The 24,393-nt window shown below is 39.0% G+C and overlaps 2 protein-coding genes and 1 pseudogene across 3 annotated transcripts in view; 1 reads left to right on the forward strand and 2 right to left on the reverse strand.

Moving 5' to 3' along the window:
• Nucleotides 1-21,555, reverse strand: part of TUBGCP3 (tubulin gamma complex associated protein 3) — an 86,309-nt gene extending 64,754 nt beyond the window's left edge. Inside the window, exons 1-4 of one of the 2 annotated variants that reach the window (XM_033104761.1) lie at nucleotides 21,248-21,553; nucleotides 7,492-7,599; nucleotides 3,941-4,008; nucleotides 698-775 (exon numbers count right to left, since the gene is read on the reverse strand). In XM_033104761.1, coding sequence (XP_032960652.1) covers nucleotides 698-775; nucleotides 3,941-4,008; nucleotides 7,492-7,599; nucleotides 21,248-21,323 — 330 coding nt within the window. In that variant the 5' untranslated portion in view covers nucleotides 21,324-21,553. Of the gene's footprint in view, nucleotides 1-697; nucleotides 776-3,940; nucleotides 4,009-7,491; nucleotides 7,600-21,247 lie in introns of both variants that reach the window. The other variant, XM_033104762.1, reaches the window with a different exon arrangement.
• LOC117021531 (RNA-binding protein 7-like) lies at nucleotides 16,224-17,023 on the reverse strand (annotated as a pseudogene).
• On the forward strand, nucleotides 19,417-19,758 carry LOC117021532 (60S ribosomal protein L34-like). The gene has a single exon (XM_033104763.1). It carries the CDS (start codon nucleotides 19,417-19,419, stop codon nucleotides 19,756-19,758), a length of 342 nt encoding a protein of 113 aa, XP_032960654.1.
• Nucleotides 21,556-24,393: the final 2,838 nt, after the last annotated feature.

Consider the following 24,393-nt stretch of genomic DNA (forward strand, 5'->3'; position numbering starts at 1 on the left):
CTTTATTCAGAATCTATACAAACTAAAACTCAAATAATTACTGAAATATTTTTAAAAGTTTGGCATTCTTATATAATGAGAGCTCAGAATTATCATTACTCAGAATAAGGCTTTAGAGATAAATAGGACTCTTTTACCCACGTTCTTCAACTTTTTAAGCACTGACATTTCTGCAGTAATTTTATTATAGCAGACTCTCTGACACACGGGGCAGCCAAATTGCTTTTCAAACACTACGTGGGTCAAAAACTGAACCCGTGTAACAAGTTTTCACTGGAGTAAAAATAATCAATGTTCATGATATCTGAAAACACAAGAAAATCCTAAAAAGTCTTCTGACTCATAAAGAATTATACAGTTATGATATTACAAACTTCCCACAGTAAAAATTTTGAACACTGATAGTTTATGCTCTATTTAACTGAACACTGTCATATTTGAAAAACAATTCTGAAAAATATCTTAAGGAAACACAGCACAATGACTTTTAAAATTGCCTTTAAAACAAAAGAAACAAACAAACAAATCTCTTGGCTTTCCGAAAGCCCAGAAAACTAGACCAGTTTCCTTGTTTTACTCATATTATTTTCTTAAGTATAGAAGCCAATTCCTATCAAAATTTGGCATGACTGTCCCAACCCAAAGATGCAAAGTGTCCTTTAAAAAGGCACTTAGCTGATAAAATAAAGCCTCTCACCTTGTTTGGCTGCTTGCGTGGATCTTCACTAAGGCTTAGCAAGAGGTAGAGAATTGACCATTTATTTTTCAAAACTCCCTGTATAGGAAAAAAAGCATTAATAGAACAACTTAGTACGACTCTCCTGTTTTATCCTCCTCTCTCCTAAATTATCCTTATTTCCAAAATAGAATTGCATTTTAAAATTCACATGGTAACATCAACTCTAAATGTGTTCATTTTTCAGGCATTGCAAATAGCACTGTCCATCAGAACGCCTGAGATAATGTTCTCAAGAGGTTAACGCCCTTGGAGCCTTGAATCCCCTGAAAACTAACTCTGAAGTCCCTAATAAGATGTATTTTTAAATTATGCTATTCCTAAATAACAGTATTTCCCCCTTGAAATAATTCTTATAATAACAAACTTTCCAAACATAGTGATTATAAGAAAAATGCTATCATAATATGTGATGCTTTTCTCCTCCCTTTATCAATGTCCCATTTACGCCACAAAATAAATTATATTAAAAAATAATAATAATAATTCTGAAGTGTGAGATGTAAGTTTTGGCATCATGCATACCTCAAGTCAAGGTTCTCAAGCTCTTAGTTGCCAGGATAACTAACCCCTAGGTCTCTCTGTAAGGTTAACCTGCAGATTTCATTACTTTCCAATTGTCTATCACTCTGCCCTGATGCACAACCAGTAAAAGCAGCCCACCCTCAATACGTTTCACCCCGAACTTACAGAGCATTCTACTCTATTCATACAGCATTACCTTTTGGATGCACAGGCTAGAATATATAAATATTCTAAAATTATTTACAAAACAAATTATGGGATGGTTACTTACATTATGTAAGTTCTTCATTATATAAAATATTCCTTGAAAGTTTCTTTAAAGATAAGCTCATTCTAGGTATTTAAATTATGGTCTAACTTAAAAAAATTGATTTTCACAGAACTTTGCAGAAACAACAAACTCCCCAGCTGGAGCAACACAGGTAAGAAAGAGGCCCAGCCCTGACAGAGTCCTCAGTTCAGGGATAAGTAGACAAACGGGAAAACACTTTGGTATGCTAAATGACATTTCAGACAGGAGGACCACTCAAGTGTTCCAGGCTCAGGAAAGGATTCCCAAAGGAGACAGTAAGTCTCTTAGAAGGATGGGTGGTACAAAGGCAGAGAAGGGACAGGCATGGCCTCTTCAGGGAAATGAACACAGCTAAATGTGCTGAAGCTAAGCATGGGAGTGGAAGCAGAAAATGGAATGAAGGATCAGATCAAAAAGGGCCTTGTATGCTATACCAAGAAATTTGGATTTTAAGCTGAAGACAACAGGCAGCCTCTGAAGGATTCCATGCAGGGGAGTGACTAGACCCACTGACAGTCCCACAGAGGATGGACTACAGGGGAGACAAAACAAGACACACAGGGCCTCCTTAGGAACTGCAGTCATCGGGAGGGGACATGACCAGGGGCTGAGCTGGGATTCAGTGCCTGCATACCTACTAAAGTAACCCTGACAACCCCCCACAAGCTGGACCTCTGAGGCTGTGGCTCCCTTGGGGTACAGGACAAAGGAGATAAACCTTGTCTGTTTGCCTCCAAAGAGCTACTTTCTACAAACCCTGTTTCCTTTAAGCATTAGAGTGCAGTCAGTCAGCAGCAGCAGCTGCTGCCATTTCAAGGCGGCCTGCTGGGCCAGGGCCTTACATACATCATCTCCTGCAACCATCACAACCACACGGACATGCAAGCTTCATTCTCTTCATTCCATAAGTGAGAAAAAGAGGGGAAACCTAAATAACTTAATCACAAAGCTATAGGCCAGGATTCAAATCAAGGTCTGTCTGACTCCAAAGGGACAGGTGACAGGCATACATGAGAGGAATAATCAATAAGACTTGGGGACAGACCAAATTTGGGGAGAGAGCTGGAGTCAAGATGACATCCAAGTTTCTAGTCTTTGGCAATAGACGAATGGTATCACCATTCACCGAAAGGGAGAACATAGAAGGAAAACAGTTTGTGAGTGGATATGAATGGATGCCTCGAGGTATGAAATTTAAATTGTCTGCTCTTTTCAGTTTCCAGGAAGCCAAGCTGCAAGCCCCTGTGACAGTTTCCTAAGAGGTGTCTGCATAAAAATAGCCAGCAGGCATCAGGAAGATGGCAGCCATTCTATCTGTGCAGCAAGAGTCCTGGGTTAGATCGTCAGCTGTTTCAGAAAAATAAGGATTTTTCGGGGTGGTGAGTGGAGACAAAAATGAACAAAACTGTACAAAAGAATCAGCAAATGACATATTTAAAAGTGGTGGCAACGTTTTTTTTCACATAGGAGCCAGGATCAGTCTGCTCAAGAATGTTTGCTAGAGGGACCGTGAGGGGTGTGTGTCACTGTGCAGAGGGACAGGGAAACGAGGTGGTGAGCAGGTAGGCACCACTACCAGCAAGGGAAATATTATCAAAGATGAAAAAGCAGACTTAAAACAGCGACTCCAAGTATATCAAGTTAAATTAACGAGTCAAAATGGGCAGCAAATAAATTTAAACTTATTTTTCTGAATAAAGAGGAAGACATGAAAAAATAATGAGTTTAATTACTAGCAGCATTAGGCAAAACTCAGTGATTTTTATTGAAACATTAACCTAACATATGTTGAGCAAAGTATTTAACTTCTCTGGATTTCACTTTCTTCTCTATAAAAGGCGGGAGACAAGTAGATGAACTAAGTTCCCTTATAGTCAGAATCACAAAAATCTCATCCTACGACTCAATTAATTGGTGTATAGGCTGATAGTCCTTTGTAAAATTAACAGGTTCGAAAAACCACTGTGTCCAAGTATCAACATCCGATCACAAAGTCTTCAAAATCAATTTTGAGTTATTCACTATAACAGTATAAATTAAGACCTGATGAACAATGAAGTGTATCAACAAGATAAGCTTGTGCTGTTAGACCAGCGTGCTTCTTCTCAGTCATGGAATCAAGGCTTCTGTAATATACACTTATTATGTATATAAGTCTGATTACTTTCCCAATGTAGCTTCATTCAGCTTTATAAGCATTTAATTGAGCATTAAATCCAGCTAGAACCTACTTCTAACATTAAAAAATCTTTTAAAAAGTCAAACGCTATCTATAAGTAAAAGTGTTACTCAATATAGAAAAGTTTAATGATACCACAAAAAATTGTTCAAATGTTCACAGATCACTCTAGTAGCCTCTGGAATGGCTTTGAGAATGCTTGTGATACCTGTGAATGAAGTTTTCTGTGGAGTTCTGAAAACAATGCAGCATCTGCTTCTCTTCTTTGTCGAATAACTGTAAAGTTAGAAAAGAAAATAAGCGTGTTAATCACATACACCAAAATTCACTTTTATGATACGATTTCACCTACAATAACCAACAACTCTGATGTCTGAAAAGAACCCTGAGCTTAACTTAGAATCAAAAGAACTAGACAATGAGTGAGTGACATTTCAGCTTCATGAATTTGGTCAAGTCGTGTAATCTCTCTGACATTTGTAAAATATGGACACTTTTCGGCTAGAATCAAATAGTTTATGTGAAAGTTAACTAAAGTAATAGAAATGATGGGATCTTTCAGAGTCTATCTACAAATATTAAAGAGTCCAGTGAAACACTCTACCATCAGTTTAACTACGTAGTTAATAATGGCTACTTACCTGGAGGGAGGGATAAGAAGTGAAAATATCTTTGGAATCCTCAATTCAAAGGGCAGTACAAAAACTATACCATTCGTAATAGTTTGACTTAAAAAATAGTTTGACTTAAAAAATAGTTTGACATTCTAAGCATTTTTGTTAACATATACAACAAAATTAACAGTCAAATACTGTTTGAAAATAAAAATTAAAACAGCATATTAGCTAATTTGCACCCACTAACTCATTCCACTAGCAAATATCTTCAGAGGATTGCCCTGGTTACAAATGAGAAGTCCATGCTCTGCTCTGTCCCGTGGAGGAGGAGACTACACACAGGATTTGGGCCCCCTGAGGGAGGCCGGACCCCGCTGTCCACACCTACAGCACTGCACACACCATTTGTGCACAGGTGCCTGTCAAACAAACCCTGTTACACTACTTTTAAAAGCTAACTTACAGCTTCAGTACCGTAGTCTCCAAGGAATCTTTGTGTTGATTTATCCCAATTTAGAAGGGCTGCTTTCTTAAAATTTCATCAACCAAGCTCACTTAGCTGTAAAAGTTCAAATTCATTTGTAGAAAGACAATGACTGACTTGACTGCCAAGCCTTTTTCACATTCATCAGCTAGGAAAGGGTGTCGGTTATCAGGTACCGATTGTATGAACCACATACCAGAAGTTACGTTATCCTACTCATATCTGCACTTTTGTGTTTCCCTATGCCGAAAGGTAAAGCTATCTTTAAAATGTACCATCACAAAATGCATCCAATAAATCCAGTGCAACTAAAATTTAATACACTACCTTTTAAAGCTTATATAAAAATATTCCAAATAAGCACAACCATGAAATTAAGTGGTATTTTTCCTATAGAATGAGACTGACTCTAATTCATAAATATAAAGTTTGTCATAGGGCAATAAAATAGTAAATAATATAAATAAATAAAAATGAACATGGAATTTTTACCAAAAAAAGTTTCATCTAATAGATTGCTAAACAAAGCAAAACAAATCCTGAGTTACAATGTACCCCATTCATTGATGTGGAAAATTAAGAAACTAATAGGTGTTAAATTTTATCACTCATGGTGAGTTTTGCAACTTGTTTCAGTATAACACCATGAGTATTTTATACCTGAAGTCAGCCAAAGAAAATGGAAAATTAACTTTTTTGTATTAGTCCAGAGGGCAGAACTACCATAACTCAACTTATTTAATATACCAAAAACTGTTACCAAATTTCAAAAATATTAAACTACAAAAACTATGTCTAAGGATTACTGAAAAATGATAGATCAATAGCGACCATCACACAAGAGGACTATCATTTTAACACTCTACCAACTATAGCTGGGCCACATCAGCGCTGGGGACTCTGGGAGAAGTGCTGGCAGGGGTACCCAAGAGAAGCTGTGGATGCCTGGTGGGAACGGGCACAAGAGGCAAACTGCGTCAATATACAGCAAGTCTTAGTTCAAAAACACAGAAGATACACAGGAAAAAGATTGTATAGCATTACAGTTTTTCTCTTAAAAAAAGAATTTCCAAGACTTCCTTGCAATGTTCACTGCAACAATGTAGCTGTCAGTTCTTCAACTCTAAATTTAGACAAAGTTTGCTTTTAGCCACTACATGTATGTGTAATACGCTCACCAGGAGGCCCTAACCTGTAAATCTGTAAAGAGAATGGTCTGTTAATGTATTAATAGTACCTAGTAGTTGGGGTTCTCACTAATAATCTAAAATGTAATGTAATCTAAAGTCTGAAATATAAAAATAATCTAAAATGTAATAATCACCAGGGTTCAAGAAAAGAGTATAGTGTTGTGTTCAGTGTTATAGACAAGAAAGGAAAACAAGCCCTTACAGGATAAACACTGGATTTTTGCCCCTCTACCTTAAATAAGACACACACGCGAAGGAACACCAAGACCTGACCCGTATCAGCAGACTCCTCATTTCAAACTTACATTGCTCATCAAGCTCTAAACACGCAGATGTAGCCATGGCCAGATCCGGTTACTCTCAGGCCACAGTCTCAACTCTACCGCCAGCTATCTCACCATCCGGCTCAGTCACACAGCTCTGATACAGGACATCCACAGATCACTGGCCAAATGCAGTTAATAATGCAACAGCTGGGTTAGGAAACTGTGCCATGAAGAACAGATCTCGTAGGTGTCATTTACCAGTCAGCCAAAATGGAAATAAGGCTAACGCCCATTTCATCTGTGCAGTTTAACAGTTAGGCCCCAGCAGGGAGATCACTGACCTTCATGGTAAGGCTGCTTCTCAGGAAGCTGGAGCTGGGCTCATAGAGCCAAGAAAACTGTAAGGAAGGGGGAACTGGCCACTGGAGAAAAACAGCTCTGCAACCAAGACCAGGGCAATTCTCATACGTGGGCCCCCATGCTCAAAGCCTCCCTTCCCTTAGACACTCCTAGGGGTACAGAGGGGTGGCAGAACCCCACTTTACACAGAATGCATTAGCAACCAGGAGATAATCAATGGAAATCTTTCTTCTCTAAGGTAATCATATTTAAGAAAGCTTTCAATATCTCAGAATTAAAATGTTCACATAGTAAATTCTAAAGTACTATATGTTTGGATATTCACAATCAATAAGCAACTCACTGAGAGTTGTTTACTGCCAAGATAGTAAATGTTCTATGTTATCTGGTCAAAAGGTGCACAATATTAAATACGGAAGTCACAAGATAAGCAGGAAGTTATTTAAGCTCTTTTATTAGGTTGGTGCGAAAGTAATTGCGGTTTTTGCAATTTTTTTTTTTAGCCTTTTAAACCACAATTACTTTTGCACCAGCCTAATATCTTCTTCACACTCTTAAACCAAATTGTTATAATAGTATTTAAAACCTCTTGCACTATGTTCTAACAAAAGACAGAATTGAGTTGTCCTTATTTTTAACATATATTTTCACATATATGTAACATTACCTATAAGTAAAACGTGCTTGGGAACTACATATATACATATATATACTTTATGTATGTGTATGTGTATGTGTGTGTGTACAATTACGTATATGCATAAATGTGTATACAAATATATTTTTTAAGCTTTAACAAGTTTAAGAAACCAACAATGACAACATTTAGGAAAAATACGTACGTTCTTTCTTGATTTTTTCAGCTACTAGAAATTCATCTCTTTCAACAGTCGGGGCAAAGTTGCTGCCAATAACTCGCACAGCATACTGGAACTGTTGGGCGACATCAGCTGAAAGGTAAATAAAAGGATGCAAATTACTGCCAATCAGGTTAAATTCTGATCACCTGAAGCTTCCAGTGAAAAACAGTGGACTAGACCTATGTAGCTACCATCCACCTTCCCAAGGTTTTAACTGAGAATGGAAAAGCTATTAAGAAATCAAATCAAAATGAATGAATAAAATAATAGTTTTATAAAATAAAAAAGGGAGACAGCAACAGGCCAGAATATCTGAAAAATCCTAATTGATAAAAGACAAATTGCACTGCTAACCATAAGAAAAGCAGCAGGAAAAGTCACAGCCCAAAACATGATGCATGAGAAGCAAGCCTGCTTAGAGATCCTCTAGGAAGTTCCAAGGTTCGAGTCGCCAAATACAAAACACCAGAAGTGGGCAGCAGAGCAATCAAAATGGGCAATTAACTTACAAACTATGTTTTCCACTTCTAGTTAATGATGGCTTAAACCTGATTTCTGCCTCCACTCCTTTCATAAAACCCACTAAATTGAGAATAAAAGATTTTAAGAAAAAAACATAAACCAACAAGGGCACAGAAAACAGGGCAGAAACAACGCCAAAGAAAAGGCAACATAATGCGAGAAGCTGGAAAGCAAATGGATTGGTGGGAACTGATTCAGGAGGTCAGTGAAACCGAAAGCTCCATGCCATCCGGGATAACAGGGTTGAGGACAAGGGCCAAGAAGAAACACAGTTCCCAATGCAGGAGCCCAGGGAGACTCCAGAGAATGAGGGAACTTGGTACCTTGGAAGAAGTGGATGAAGTCGGGCAGAAGGACGAGGACTGGCTGGAAATCTGGAGGGAAAACAGACTCCTGGGTTCTCTAACCCATCTCATACAACCAGACAACTACTGAATGCCCCACCCAAGCAAACCAAAGAGAGTCTGGATGGAACACCAGGACAGCAAAGAAGATGAAGTAAAAGTAGAGGACTGAGCTTAAGGATCCAGTCCTTCATGCCAGACACTGGGAATCCTACCCCAAAATTCCTACCCCAGGGAATGCTGGCCAAACACAGCAGCCCTCCACCTTTGCACTAAAGCACAACCACACGCAGCTATGCTGCCCTATCCTACACCAGGCAAAAACCAATAACAAAACTAAAACCCCAGGCAGTCTCACAGGCTCCACTGTGAGAAGTCCCTTTCTCAACAATCAGAAAAATAATCAAAGATAAAGTGAGCCAGGGTATAGACTTCAACACCACCATCCAACTAAACCTAAGTGAGACTTCCAGAACATTCCATCTGTCAACAAAAGAATACCCATTCTTTTCAGATGCACATGGATCATTCATGAAGACAGACTACATTTGTGGGGAGGTCACAAAATAAGCCTTATTAAATATGAAATAACTGAAATTATTCAAAGTATGCTCTCTATTAATAATAGAATTAAACTAAAAATCAGTTAACAGAATAATATTTGAAATATCCTCAAATATTGTAAAGTCAGTCAACACACTACTGTATAACACACTGGCCAGAGAAAGTCTCAAAGGAAATGGGAAAATATCTTGAAGTGAATGAAAATGAAAATACAACACATTAAAATGTGTACAATACAGCTAAAGCAGTGTTTAGAGGAAACTTTACAGTATAAAATGCTTTTATTAAAAAGGATGATGGGTATCAAATCAATAATCTCAACTTATACAATAAAACTTATACAATAAAATCTAGAGAAAGAAAAGCAAACTAAATTCAAAGCATCAAGAAATATTTAAAATAAGAGCAGAAATCAATGAAATTTAAAAAACAGGAAAAAAAATCAGTGATACCAAAAGCTGGTTCTTAAAAAAAAAAGAATTGATAAACATAAATTTGTGACCAAGAAAAACAAGAAAAGATACAAATCTAGGAATGAAAGAGGAGACATTACCACTAATCTGACAGAAATTTTTTAAAAATAAAGGCTAAAAATGTTATGTAGATACTCCCTCCTTATGGAGGTGGATAAAACATAACACCCACTCCTTCAGTGTGGGCTGTACAGTGGCTTCCTTCCAAAGGGGGGGCTGCTGTGCAAAGGAGTAACCTGACAAACAGCACTGTGGCCAGGTGATCAAGGTCAGGATGCGTGGTGATGAGCCACCCTGAGAGTGTGTACCCTGGATACAACGTGATGAGAAGGGCACTTTACCTCTGGGGTCTTCCTCCCAAATACACATAACCCCAGTCTAATCATGAGAAAAACATTAGACAAATCCCAATTGAGACATTATACAAAATACCTGACTTTTAATCCTCAAAATTGTCAAGGTCATCAAAAGTAAATAAATAATTGTTAAAGTCTGAGAAATTGTCAGAGCCACCGGAGGAGCCCAAGGAGACATGATAGCATGATAGCTAAAGGTAATACACTACCCTGGGTGGAACCCTAGAATAGTAAAGGAACGGAGGAAATCTGAATAAAGTATGAAGTTTAGTTAGTATTAATGCATTTTTATTGACTCACTCATTGTAATAATTATAGCATGTTAATGTAAGATGCTAATAATAGGGGAAAGGTTATGGGATATACGGGAATTGTGCATTATTTTTCTGTAAATCTGAAATCATTCTAAAATTAAAAGTTTATTTTAAAAAAATATACTGATTCCAAAAACCATCTTTTATAAATCATCATTTTATTGATCTGGAGTGGGGCTAAGGTATCGATTTTTAAAAAAAAAATTTTTTTTAAGGAGGGCGCAGCTCACAGTGGCCCATGCGGGGATCAAACCGGCAACCTCGGTGTTATCAGCACCACGCTCTAACCAACTGAGCTAACCGCCACCCCCAATATTTTTTAAAGCTGATTTAAAACCTTTACTCTTAAAGGTAAAAACAAACAAACAAACAAAAAACAAACACATCCAACAAAGGACTTGAATCCAGATATATATTTAAAAAACTCAAAACTCAATAAGGGGGGAAAATCCAATACAAACATAAGTAAAAGTTTTGAATAAGGCAATTCATCAAGAATATAAGTGGCAAAAAAATATGAAAAAATGCTCAACGTCATTAGTTTTTAAGGAAATGCAAATTAAAACCACAATAAGATACCATCACTCACCTATTAAAATGGCTGAAATAAAAAATACTACCATCAGGGAGTGCTGGTGAGGATGCATGCAGAGCCCCTGGAGCTCTCTTTATTCTGAGAAATGAAACTAGTACAGCTACTCTTGAACAGTTTGGCAGTTCCTTTAAAAGTTAAACCTACACTTACTATATGACCTAACAATCCCACTTGTAGGTATTTACTCTAGAGAAATAAAAACTACGGTCACATACAAATCTGTACATGTATGTTTATAGCAGTGTTATCCATAATTGCCCCAAACTGGAAACAACCCAAAAGTCCTTCAATGGGAAAATGGATAAATAAACATTCATACAATGGACACCACTCTGCAATGAAAACAAATGAACTGATACACACAATACCATGAATAAATCTCAAATAGGCTAAGTAAAGAAGTCAGTCTCAAAAGATTGTATACAGTATGATTCTATTTACAGGATATTCTGGAGAACGCACAATATAGGGACAAGGAAATGATTATGAAATTTTTCAAAAAACTAATAAAAATTTTACAAATAAGCCGATAGCAGAATGTGGCTACTTAAGGGTAAATTAAATGCAAATTGGAAAATCAAAAACAACAAACACAACAGAATTCAGGAAGAATTCATAGCAAAATTGTTCCATAATTAGACAGTCCTCATATTGATGGATCACCAAGTGTTAATCCAAGTGTAAGATGAACTTTTAAATCCCATACTTAGACAAAATTTCAGAATGTAATAGCAAAATTATATAACAAAATTTATACAGAGAGCAAAATTTCATAACATAAAAGATAAACAAAATCCTAAAAGCTGTCAGATGTAACTTCAAAGGAGTAAGAATTAGATTAACATCCGACTTCTCAGTAATGAAGTAAAAAATAAAAACTTCAAAGTAGAGAAAATAACTTCAAATCAAAACGTCTATATCTGATGGATAATTCAAGAGTATGGGGATAGAAGAGAGAAGGGAAAATAATGCCATTTTCAGATTATTAAGCAATTATTCAGATCAGTAAAGCCTGTTGACTCTACTTTTAAAAGTATATCCCAAATATGATCATTCCATAGTTACTATCCAGTAACAATGACTCTAAGTAGTTGGTCACCCTGCTTCTCCTTCTGCCCCCTTAAATTATCCACAGAGCAGTCAGACTGATCTACTTAGGACGTGAATAGTATTACTGCTCTGCTCAGAGCCTCCCGTCACACTCAGAATAACATGCAAACTCCTGAGGACAGCGAGATGACCTGGTCCCTGGCGCCTTCACCACTCTCACCTCCTGCCTCTCCCAGCCAGGCTCACCACACGCCTCCCCGCTATGCTTGCTACACACCTGCCACGCTTCATGGTCTTGCCCATTCCTTGAGCATACCACACTCACTTCCAACTCAGAACCTTGACCCACTCTCCTCCCACATCTTCCCGGGACTCATTCCATCACTTCGTTTGGTTCTCTACTTCAATGTCACCTCCTCAGAATGCCTTCCTCGCTCAAGCAGACACACCACGCATAAGTGCATGCACACAGTCTTTCGTAAACACCACTGTATCAACAGAATATTCAATAAAGGCGAATGCATACACAGGGGGAGAAGAGCAAAAAGAAATAAAGTGCTGTGAAATCATAGGATTGGGGGGATAGTTTTTATTTTCTTCCTTCTATTTTTCTGCATTTCTAAAATTTTCTACACGGAGTATATAGTAATTTTACAAATGTTAAAACTGTTATTAAGTATTGCTTATTTATTCTAGTTAAAAATTATTTTTAGATTACCACGATCCTGGATTCTACAAAAAATAGGTCATTAATAACATACTCAAATATGTCAGACAAAAATCCCCATTCGAAAAGTTTATAAACTTTTGAATTTTCTTTTACCCAAAATTCAAAACTCCTCAAACCAGAAATACTTTCCTCTTCCTTTGTCTCCACCTTTTCTTCATACCTTTGGTATGTATATTATTTCACTTTTACCTCTTCAGGCACACTTCAATTTCCCTATCTGCTTGCCAACCAAATTTCCAGTCTTTCTTGCTGATTACAAAGTCTGAAAATAACACCTGCTATTTCTTAAACCAAATCTTCCTATCCTATGTTTCAAAGGTAGATGCATAGAATCCAGACTATTAAAGAAAGCAGCAGTGGCAACTATTATTCAGCAAACCTACCATAAAAAATTAAAATGTGAAATATCAAACATCAACTATAAATTTCTATTTTAGTACTCCCCAAATATTGTTCACTTTAATATTGTATCACTAAACACTAAACTTAATGAATAATTCCTAAGCACCTAGTATATGCCAAACACCACAGGCCCTAAGAATGGGACAGAAAAAAAGAAATAGTGGTTAACAAGGCAGCCTTAGTGAGAATACAAAAAAATGAGGGAAATAACTACACAAGGTAGTTAGATTTTGCTACGCGCTATTAAGAAAATAAGCAGGGCGCCATGATGGCAAATAACAGAGAAGACGTCATGAAATAGGTTGGTTCCGAAGGCCTCTCTGAGGAAGTAGCCTCTGAGACAGGCAGGAAGCCTGCCATGCGAAAAGCTCAAGACACAGATGGAAAGGACACAATAATGAGATTCACAGGGCTACTTTGTATACTGCTCCTCAAAGGAGGCCAGTACCATTGGATTCTAAAATCCAAGTCATAAAAGCCAAAGTCATTCCATCAAGAGTCCCAGATGAGGAGGTCCAGACTGTATAGCTCTCTAATAGTCTGGCTCAATCCAAGATTAGAGTATTCAAATTTTTGACCATAAAGTACCAAAGGAATGCATTATACTCTCACCTCCAATCTGTTCTAGGCATGTGTGAGGAGTGGGCTGTTATCAGGAGCATGGAAGGGGAGGTAACACTCCTCTGCCAAGTCTCTGAAAATATTTGAGAACTGGACACCAATGAATTCAAGAATATACTGTCTGTCAAGCACCAGAGAGCAGACGTCATGGTGCTGACACAAACACTCTAAAGACAAGCAGGTAAGGGCAGAGGTAAGAGGCCATCCCTCGGACAGGATTATGACTTTTCCACTTCCACTCAGCTCAGAGAAAAAAGCCATCAGATTCTAGACGGAAGAGTAGGAATGAATTAATTCAAGATAAAAGGCTCTGGAATCAGATACCTGGCCATCTTGGCCCTGCAATTCACTAGCCGGTGATAGGGAGCAAACTACTTAATCTCTCCAAGTCTTAGTTTCCTCATCTATAAAATGAGGTGAAGAATTATTCCAATCTCCCAGAGTCATTTGAGAATTAAATTCACCATCTCACAGTGTAAGCATAGTACCTGGCATACAGCACTCGATAAATGATAGCTATTTTTATTATTAAACTGAAAATATCATTTAAATGCATGCTATGTCTACCATAGCCACTAAAATCACAACTCAATAAACCACCCACAGTTTTTAACTTTAAGCAAGATAATTTGGTCTTTATCCTATAGATTACAGATAGGGAACATATTAAGTCCCTTCAACAGATCTGATTTGACTTGTTTTCTAGAAAGGACTCTTGGCTGCAGAGTAGAAGAGGAACTACGGGGTGGTACAAAACCAGGGCAAGAAACACAGTGGATCTGAAGGATCTCAATTCCAAATATGAAGGCTCCAAAGAACACTTTGTGTGGACCCAAAACTTTTAAACGAAGGATAGTTGCCTTTTGTATCCCAAACGGGTTATACACACATGCAGGTAAAAGAAAACAACTGAACTTCAAGATGCAAAAAATTAGTACAGTTCCAGTGAATACAAACACTCTACAGTTGTGTGCTTTCTGGAGATTCAGAAAGTGAGGGAATAAGTTGAATTGTTTGGTAAGATGTTAAGTTTCTGCCTTCCTGCATCTCCTCTATATACTGGCTTGTGTGTACATGATGTTGTTTTTCTTTTTCTTCTTTTTCTTTCTGTTTTCAGTATATTAAAAAGTAACAGTACAAACGCTATAGTTAATATTAAAAAGGATCCAAATATTTCAAGAAATGAATTTTTATAAACAAGTTCTATAATGAAAGGAAAACAGTATCTTGACACATAAAAGTTTTGTTAAACAAAAGTTAAAAAATTTTTAAATCAGGGCTGGCCCGGTGGCTCAGGCAGTTGGAGCTCCATGCTTCTAACTCCAAAGGCTGCTGGTTCAATTCCCATATGGGCCAGTGGGCTCTCAACCACAAGGTTGCCGGTTCAACTCCTCGAGTCCCTCATGGGATGGTGGGCTCCACCCCCTGCAACTAAGATTGAACAGGGCACCTTGAGCTGAGCTGCCGCTGAGTCACAGATGGCTAAGTTGGTTGGTTGGAGCGTGTCCTCTCAACCACAAGGTTGCCAGTTCGACTCCCACAAGGGATGGTGGGCTGTACGCCCTGCAACTAGCAACGGCAACCGGACCTGGAGCTGAGCTGCGTCCTCCACAACTAAGACTGAAAGAACAACAACTTGAAGCTGAACGGCACCCTCCACAACTAAGATTGAAAGGCCAACAACTTGACTTGGGAAAAAAAAAAGTCCTGGAAATACACACTGTTCCCCAATAAAGTCCGGTTCCCCTTCCCTAATAAAAAAAAAAAAAATTAAATCAGAAAATGTTTAAGATTAAACTCTTTCAAATGTTCAAATAAAAAATCATCCTGTACAATCCCCTCATAATAAAATGTGCCCTTGTACACATGTGCTGGGTACTTTGAAAATGGTAAATTTTTAAAGTTTGAGTGATAGAGGCAACACTTAAAGACTTTGTGAATCTTTTTCCAAATAAGTGTATTTCCAGTAAAACATTTTACCATTTTATCTGACTGCACATTTAGATTTTTGTTTTTCCTGAAAAAGGGGTTTTACATTAAGTTATTTTTAATGTTAAAAAATACATTTAACTTCCTGCGTGACTTCAGTCATACATCAAACATGATTTAATAAGGAAATTCTAAAATTTTAGAATGAAATAGCACGTGTAGACTTACACTTGTATGTTCAATTAGGGCAAAACTCAAAGAGCGAGTCACAGAACTTACACTGAAGTTCTCTAAGATAAACAATATGATTTATCTCCAAACTTTAACAATAAACTTTCTCAAATGTTAGTGAAATGAATCACTGAAATTACGTTTCTCATTTATTAACAAAATACTGACAGTCATTTTAGACTATCAACTTGAATGTTTTCTATTATATACACCCAAATCTGATGCACTAATAAGCCGGTTCTTGCAAAAACCTAAGATAATGAAAATACGTGCATTCTAATGCAACCAATCCATAACTCATCCCTCCCTTAATTGTCTAAAACAATTAGGAATCGCGGCATAAAACCCTTTCCTTTTCATAAAACCCTGAGGTGAAAGGTTATTAAAGTAAAAACCAGAACCACAATTCTTCTCATTTCTGTATGAGACTATAGCTATAGGTTTTTAAATTTTTATAAAGAAATGTAGCAACCTGTAAAGCTGCTCTGTAAAGCTGCTCTACTCTAACAAAACATTCCCAGACCAAGTTAGCCAAAAAAGGGCCTAGAATGACCCAATAAAAACAATGTCCATTGAACACTTGCTAGTGTCGAGATGAGTGCCATTTGCCAGCTCTCCCACTGTCTCTTCTGTTATCACAGTCACGGATCCAGCCATCGTTGATTCCTACCGTCATAGAAGAAGTCACCTCTGCTTCCCTTGTAATACGGTCAGACCCGTGATCAGTGTAATGCTATTCACGGTTGTAACGCCTATCTGCTATGTATCCATGAGAATTCTGTCTGACTTGATGCTGTGATGAAGGTGTATCTTGGGGACACTGGGAGCTCGAAGACTGGTTAAACGTATGATTATGTGACTGAATTGATGGAGAAAATCCTGACTGATTGAGATGTGGAGAACCGTATTTCCCACTACATGACATCTGTCTCAAAACATTGTTCATCACTGCTTGTCTCTGAAAATTTTCTGGAGAAGAGCAAGATCTCTGAGTTACTTGTATTGATGGAGTCATGTTATCCACAGTCCTTTCATACCTGCTGGAGATGTGGAAGTGGGCCTTGCATTTCCAATGTGATGAAATGGGGATATGACAAACTAACATCCTGTTGAGGCATAGCTACTTCCTGACCTAAACTGAATTTTGATGGGACTTCCAAAAAGGTTGATTCCGTTAAGAAGATTCATTGCATAAGGAACAGATACTTCATGTTTGAAATTCACAAATGCAAACTGCTTTGGTTTACCATCCTTACCTTTTGGAATTTTCACTTTTATTACTGGCTGAGCCTGGTGAAAAAGCTTGAAAAGGAGCTCCTCTGTCACTTTAGTTTCAAGGTTGCCCACAAAGAGACTGCGATCCGCATCCACTGCCGCCCCCATCTCAGCATGCCCCCCTCCCAAAAAAGGATGCTGTTTTTCTAAAGGACAGGACAAGCGATCTGGCCAGCTAAACCACAAGTGCTCTGTCCAGCAATTCTCCACTCCAGATGACGACTGACTGTGTCATTTACTATTTCAGACACCAAGCTCCAACAGAGACCTACAGGACCAGAATCTCTGGAGATGGGGCCTATACCATCTTTTGGAGCAAAAATTAATTTAAGACCCAATCTTATTTTAATATAAGACCGAGTTTTATATAACATAAGACCATTATATTACATTATAATGTAATGTAATGTAATGTAATGTAATATAATATAATATAATATAATATAATATAATATAATATAATATAATATTATATTGTAAGATGGGGTCTTATATTAATTTTTGTTCCAAAAGACACATCAGAGCTGATGGTCTGGCTAGGTCTTATTTTCGGGGAAACATGGTATTCATTTTGAATAAGTATCATATTTAGAGAATTCAAACTGAAAAGGCTTAACATTAGATACAATAAGAAAAAATCTTCCTCCCTCAAGCCATGTGCCTAGTCACCAGTTCCTCTCCCAAGCAAACAATGTTCAGTTTCTTATGTAACCACAGGTGACCCTGATGTACAGCTCCATTTGAAAAGCAATACTCTAAAACAAAACAAAATAAAAAACACTGCTGTAGACTTATGGTTCTCAAACTTTTTGGTCTCAGGACCCCTCTACATTCTTAAGATTGAGGACCCCTAAAAGTTTTTGTTTGTTTATGTGGGTTACATCTATCAATATTTACTGTATTAGAAAACTTAATTATATTAAAAAATATAATTCATTTAAAAATAACAATAAAAAACCCATTAAGTACAACTTTCACGTGAAGCCTAAAACAGAAATTTCAATACACATGTTAATAGACATTTAATGAACATTTTAATATACATTTAATATAAGTGTTAATGTATATTTAATATACATTGATTTTCCCAAGCATATAATCAAGGGAAGATCTTGTTTTATATTTAAAGCTTCATCAAGAGTTCTTCACCATTTTGGAAAATCATGAAATCAACAATACCACTTGTGGCCCACGGATCACCAAGACAACACTCCCTTATCTGTCTGCACTGTGGCTCATAGTGCACTCAGAGATGTTACAGATTAGGGCAATCATCTTACTTCCATACGTAGCATACTGTAGTCAGAGCTAAGCCTTTATGCTGAAATACTTGTCTAATGAAAACTCCTTTATTTCTTCTTTACCTCACAACTAGAACGAGGATTACAATGTATGTAAAGGAGTGCTGCCTCTGACAGACTTGAAACACTACAACATCTAGCACATCGTTTCCAAAGACAAAAATAATGACCATTCAAAAATATAAGTAAAATGTGCTCCAGGAGAGAAGCAGGCATATGAAGAGAGAATTTTACTGTCACTGGATGGCAGTATGTGTTGCAAGCAAATCCACAGCTCTTAGAAGCTGGGAAAGGTGGGAAATAATGGTTATAGTAACTTTATAAAAATGTCAAGCACCATTATAGTTAGGTGCTTTGCTTCTGACAGTCCCATTGAAAAATTTCAACTGTAAAATATTTTTTAAAAATACTTTATGAAAAATTGATTCACAGAAAATTCACATTAAGAGATTAAAAGTAACAAGTATCTATTATGCCTCGATTTCATAATACAAAAAAGCAATAAAATTGCAAAAGCGTAAGGCCAATTGTTTGTAACATGTCATTAGAAAATGAAGTAATTAAATGTTCTACTTAGTTATCATATAAAATACCCATTAATAAAATTTTTTTTTAAATGTCAAACACTAACGGCAGCAATGGATACTGTTCCTTCGCTCATGAAGGTAGAACAAATTAAAACAGAACAAGGCAAGCTATGACTTATAAATTCTTCAGTAAACAGTAGCATAATTTGGAATTATGAACATAATTGTTTGTTAGTCCTAACTGTCCAGAACAGAGCAAAAAGAGCATGACCTTTAATGGATTTTATGATATATTTTATTCAGAGAGATCCCCTCAGGATCTCAGAGCACCTATTTACTCTTAACTTAGACATAATTCTAAATAGGGGTAGGAGGGTACAGAACTCTGCTGAAGAGAATGTTTGAACCTCCTAGAAGGGGTGAAACTAAGTAAATCAAAAGGAGCTTAAAATTAAAACACACACAGACACACACACACACACACACACACACACACACACACTTCATTGAGAAACATCACAATGAATGGTCTTCAAAGTCCAGGTGTGACAATGGGAATGGATGTGTGGTTTATTCCTGGAGGAAAATTTAGAACCCACTGGTACAATGAAAACCCTGATCTGAATGTAATTGTGCCATGCTCTTCCAGGAACGGTGTCTACAGGCATTCAGAATGGTCCAGAGTCTGACATACCGTCAGAGGCTGTCCTGCAATACAGCCTCTAACAAAACTGGGCTGTCTAGAACTCCTGGTAACAGAATTGTTTACCTTTATACCAAGAAGGTTGGGAAAGCACCAAAATCTGCATGTGGCTTGTGCCCAGACCGACCTCGTGGCGTTGGTGCTGTTGGAACTAAAGTTCTAATAAGGTTGTCTACAATGAAAAAACATGTCAGCAGGGCCTATGATGAATCCATGTGTGCTAAATGTGTCCATGACAGGATCAAGTGTGCTTTCCTTATTGAGGAGCAGAAAATCGTCGTGAAAGCATTGAAGGCACAAGCACAAAGTTAGAAAGCTAAATAAATAAATCTTTTTTAATAAAAACAATTAAAAGACTTTCAAAAAAGGATGTATAATCAACAATCTTAGCTCTCTGATTTCTCCCATGGTTAAGAACATCAAATCAGAAAGGTAATTCAGAGGGCTACAGATAACACATACAGAAGAGCCAGACACAAAGACAGATGACAGCATGCCACGTCCATGCCCACCTTAAGGTCATTGTACCCTCTCCAATGTTCCCTCACTCCATTACAGTCTGTTTACATTATCTCCTCAAAGGCTTTCCCTTACCTCTTCCCTCAATATCCCTTTAAGGTTACTTTCTTTTTAATCACAGCACTTATCACTAACATTAAACATTCACCTACTTTATCACGTCTCCTCCATTAGAATATAAGATTAGAGGAATGATTTGTCTGTGTATCTCTCCATCACCAGCGCCTAGCATAGTGCCTGGAGGGGAGGTGAAGGTGAGAGTGTCCAAAGATTTGTTAGATGAATAAAGTGACAGCGAAACCTCATAAAATGTAGCAAGAACTGTGTGAAACCAGTTCATTTAATGGAGTACCAAAAAATTCATCTTTTCTCCTAAGGTTATCACAACATCAAATAAATTAGACACGCTAATTGTCATGAGTTATGAAAGGTCAAAATACAGCCTAAATGTTTTAAATGTAATTTTGTTTAAAGTGTTCCCGTAAAACTGCACTTCTTTTCCACATTGTGGTCCTCAAGGAATAAGTAATCCAGTTGCTTCAATTACCCAGAAAATTCTTTCACGGTGCATCCCCATTCCCCCTTCTCCCGCCAAAGCAAGTATCAAGAAACGACACGGAGTGCCATTTTTCAAAAGTACCACAACAACGGAATGGCTTTACATACTGCACAGGATTGGGTTTTGGTAGCAGTATTCGATATGTGAACTCTCCAGTAATAGCTTTATACCAAATCCAACCCTCAGCTCTTTACAGCAGAAAAATATGGCAAGTTCAAGTCTTAAATACCCCTTCGCATCATATGCAAATCTGCTATACTTTCCTAACGGAAAAAGGAAAATGATGTGGCTCGCCACCACCTGGCGTCTCCCTCCGCAGCATCACCCTCAGTATATTGCCTGGGGACCAGTCCACCGCTCTCTCCACCCAAATAAGCGCGGAAGCCTCCTGCGGAGTCCTGTGACTTTAGGGAAGGTGGACGCGTTCGCGAGCTGATGTCCTCCCGGGCTTCACTTTCGGAACCGGAGCGCGGAGGGAGCGGTGACTCAGCTCCAGGTCCTGCCCTCCTTCCTCCGCCCTGAGGGACCCCGACCCTCCCATCCCTCCACTCCACAGGCTGCAGCACGCCGTTGGCCGGCGGTTCCACTACCGCCGGCCTGCAGAACCCGGGGACCACCCTGCCTCGGCCCCGCCAGTCCCTTGGACCCCTCCGCGCTGCACGCGCAGACAGCAGCCTCCAGGACACGCCTCGGATCTCGAGCTGCCCGGCCTAACCCCGCTACCTTCGCTCTTGCCCAGGATCCGGCAGCACAGGTTCTGCAGCAAGACGTTCGGCGACTTCTGGTCGGGGGTCGTCATCCTCTCCCGGGACTGCCCACGGGGACCCCGTGGAGCCGCGGGCCCTAGCCCGATCGCCCCGAGCCTGGCGCGCTCAGGAGACCCCGCCGTGCCCGTCACCCGCTCCGCGCCCTGCGGGCTCCCGGTGTCCCCAATAGGCTAAGGCCCCGCGGGCATCACTGATGACAAGGGCGCCATTTTAACGGAACCCGCCGAAACTGCGGGTCCTTCCCACAATGCCCCGCTTCTTCCGGGCGCTCGGAGCCTCCCGTGCGCTGGCCTAAGAGTTCCCGGCGCGTTCGCGCGCGTTCCCCCGATCACCGCCGCCAGGCCCTGAGAGTTCCGGCACCAAGCGCATGAGCCGCTCTCTGCACGGATTGTTCGCGGTACTCAGATGCCCCCACACCTGCCCAAGGGTCAGGAAGACGCAGACCCCCAAACGTCCCCGAGGGTCGGACAGCCACTGACTTGCTGTGAAAGTGCTTGGTGTCCAGTAGCACCTTTATAGTCCGTCATTTTTTTAGAAAGTCATTGGTTCGAGTCACATTTTCAGTGGAAGAAGTCTTTAAAGGAATACAAGGGCTTTGTGATTTTTAACATTTGGTTGAGCACCGATACCTGCTACATTATCTAGTTTTTCATAAGAGCAGTGTGTGGCTTCTTACTATCCCCTAGCCCTATACCTCTCTCTCCTTATCTCAGATAACTATGGTCATCACTCAGATAAAGAGTAAAAGAGGGGAAAGGCCTGGAGAGAAACAAACAGGTAATTACAAATCGTTTTAAAGAGAATTAACGGCCGCTTACAGGTTAGTGCAGGAGGAGAACTGCCCAATCTGGGAACAAATGACCCAATCCACACATCAATTGGTCTAGGTGTAGGATCCTGGCAGCCAGCCAGGAGCTGTACAGGCCACACAGCTACAGTCAAACCTTTCTTTGGTTCCAACCTCTTCTCTACAACTCCCATCACAGATCTTACTCGAATATGGGCAATAGTAACAACTGCTGTATCTTCAGCCCTATGAAAAGTAGCCACTTTCTGCACTTGCTAATCTCAGTTCTTCACATCTGTTTCAACCGCCTATGTAACTAATTCCCTGTATTAAATCCCCTATGTTGAAATTGTTAGAGTCGTTTCTGTTTTGCAGGTTGGTCCCTCCTATACAGTCCTTGGTAATAGGAGTGATCCCAGGGAACAGATCCTCAGACAGGAATCCAAGATTGGGTTGTTCACATGTCTGAACTCAAATACATTGGGGTCTTTTTGAAGATGGAATCCATGGCATGTTGGAGCACCAAAATAGCTTATATTATCATGTGTGGCTGCTTGGAAGAAAGCACTGGCAGATAGCAAGACCTTGGGAAATTAAGTAGCTGCTACAGTCAGATAGTTTGGCAGTAATGATGACTCCAGATACTATAGGGTAGGATGGACTGTACTGGAGTACATTCAGAAAGCTCAGGTCTTTACATTTCTTGTTCAAGTTACAGCCACAGAACTGCAGAGCTCCCATAGCAGCCCTAAAAGAAATCTCTTATTTTCATAACTGCAGAGTAGTCAGAACTGAGGTCCAGACTCTAAACCTAATTGTTCAAGATGTAAATAATGATGCAAGATGAACACACAGTCCTGCCAAAGTCTCTTATGTTAAGAGTGAGTCATTAATTGAGAAGTGGGATCCTGAGATTTCATTTGGAGACATTTGGGTAAAACATGAAATTCCAAGTCACCTGAACCTTCTTAAACAGAGTACAGAACCTCTCCTTCTCTGTATGCAAAAATTGGCCTTTCCTTGATTTCCCAAAGCAATCACAATGGCTATTTTCCTCAGCAAATAAAGCAGAATTCCAAAGGATGAAAATAATCCAGAAGAAGTGATAAAAGTGAACTGACATCTTGGCATGCTTAACCATGGAGCTGGGAGGACTGTGGGTGGAGTTGGGCCCCTTGTCAACTCTCTAGCACTGACTTCCTGTTGAACTTTGTGGTAACTTCAGGGGGAGGGATGCTAATAAATAGAATAGCCATCTTGGAACCGGGCTCATTATTTTTCCTTCTTCAGGTAGGTAGCAGGTTGGAGGCCTGTGCTGGAGGTGTGAGTTCCCACACTGTGGTGGTGGTTTTTGTTTCTTTTTCCTTTTCCCGTATAAACCGTTTTTCTTGTGGATTTATCTGGAGAGTTATTTTTGCCAGTGGACAGAAGCAATGAAAGATAGAGAAAACAAAAATCAAGGAAGACAACCGAAAACAAACTTTTTCAATGACACATATCCAACCACATTAAGAACTACAACAAATGTTAGTAGATGAAACATTCTAATTAAAAGGCAAAGATAATCAGAATAAGTTTAAGAAAAAGCAGGCCCTATTTACAGGTTGTATATGAGACATTTTAATATAAACATATAAATAGATTGAAAGTAAATGGATCTGGAGAAAAGAGATGCCATGAAAACAATGAGTATAATAAGGCTGGAGTCACTACATTAGCATTAGATAGAATGGACTTCAAGACAATGAGTATTGCCAGAGATAAAGAAGGATATTTCATAATGATAAGAGGGTCAGCTCATTAGGAAGACACAACAATTGTAAATGTGTGTGTGCCTAATGACAGAGCTTCTAAACACATGAAGCTGGAGGGACTTCTAAAGATGGTGGGTGAAGATGTAAGCAACTCCTCTCCAGAAGAAAACAAACAAAAAAACTATAAAACTGGACAAATTTGTCAAAATGAACCAAGTCAGGGAACTGGAAATCAACCAAAGATAAACCACAAATTGAGACACATTATTTTTGAAAAAAATGATCAAGCCTCCAGTGAGAACAAAGGGTGTGTGTGGTCTTCTTGGCAGGACTGCTCCAGTCCCCACTCCACAGCTTGATCAGAGAAAACAGCAGGATTCCCAGGATAGGACTGGCTGCCCAACCCATTGGCTTTGCCCCCCAGAAAGGGCAGGTTCTATGTGGGGCAAGAGGTAAAAAGTCGTGGGTCACCATTTAAGGGGGGCTTGTTAGGAAATGAATAGAGTGACACTCAGTAGGCCAAGGTTGGCGTTCCGACTTTGTGCAAGTGGCAGACTAGCC

This window comes from Rhinolophus ferrumequinum, chromosome 4 (assembly GCF_004115265.2).
Source record: "Rhinolophus ferrumequinum isolate MPI-CBG mRhiFer1 chromosome 4, mRhiFer1_v1.p, whole genome shotgun sequence".
Classification (NCBI taxonomy): domain Eukaryota; kingdom Metazoa; phylum Chordata; class Mammalia; order Chiroptera; family Rhinolophidae; genus Rhinolophus; species Rhinolophus ferrumequinum.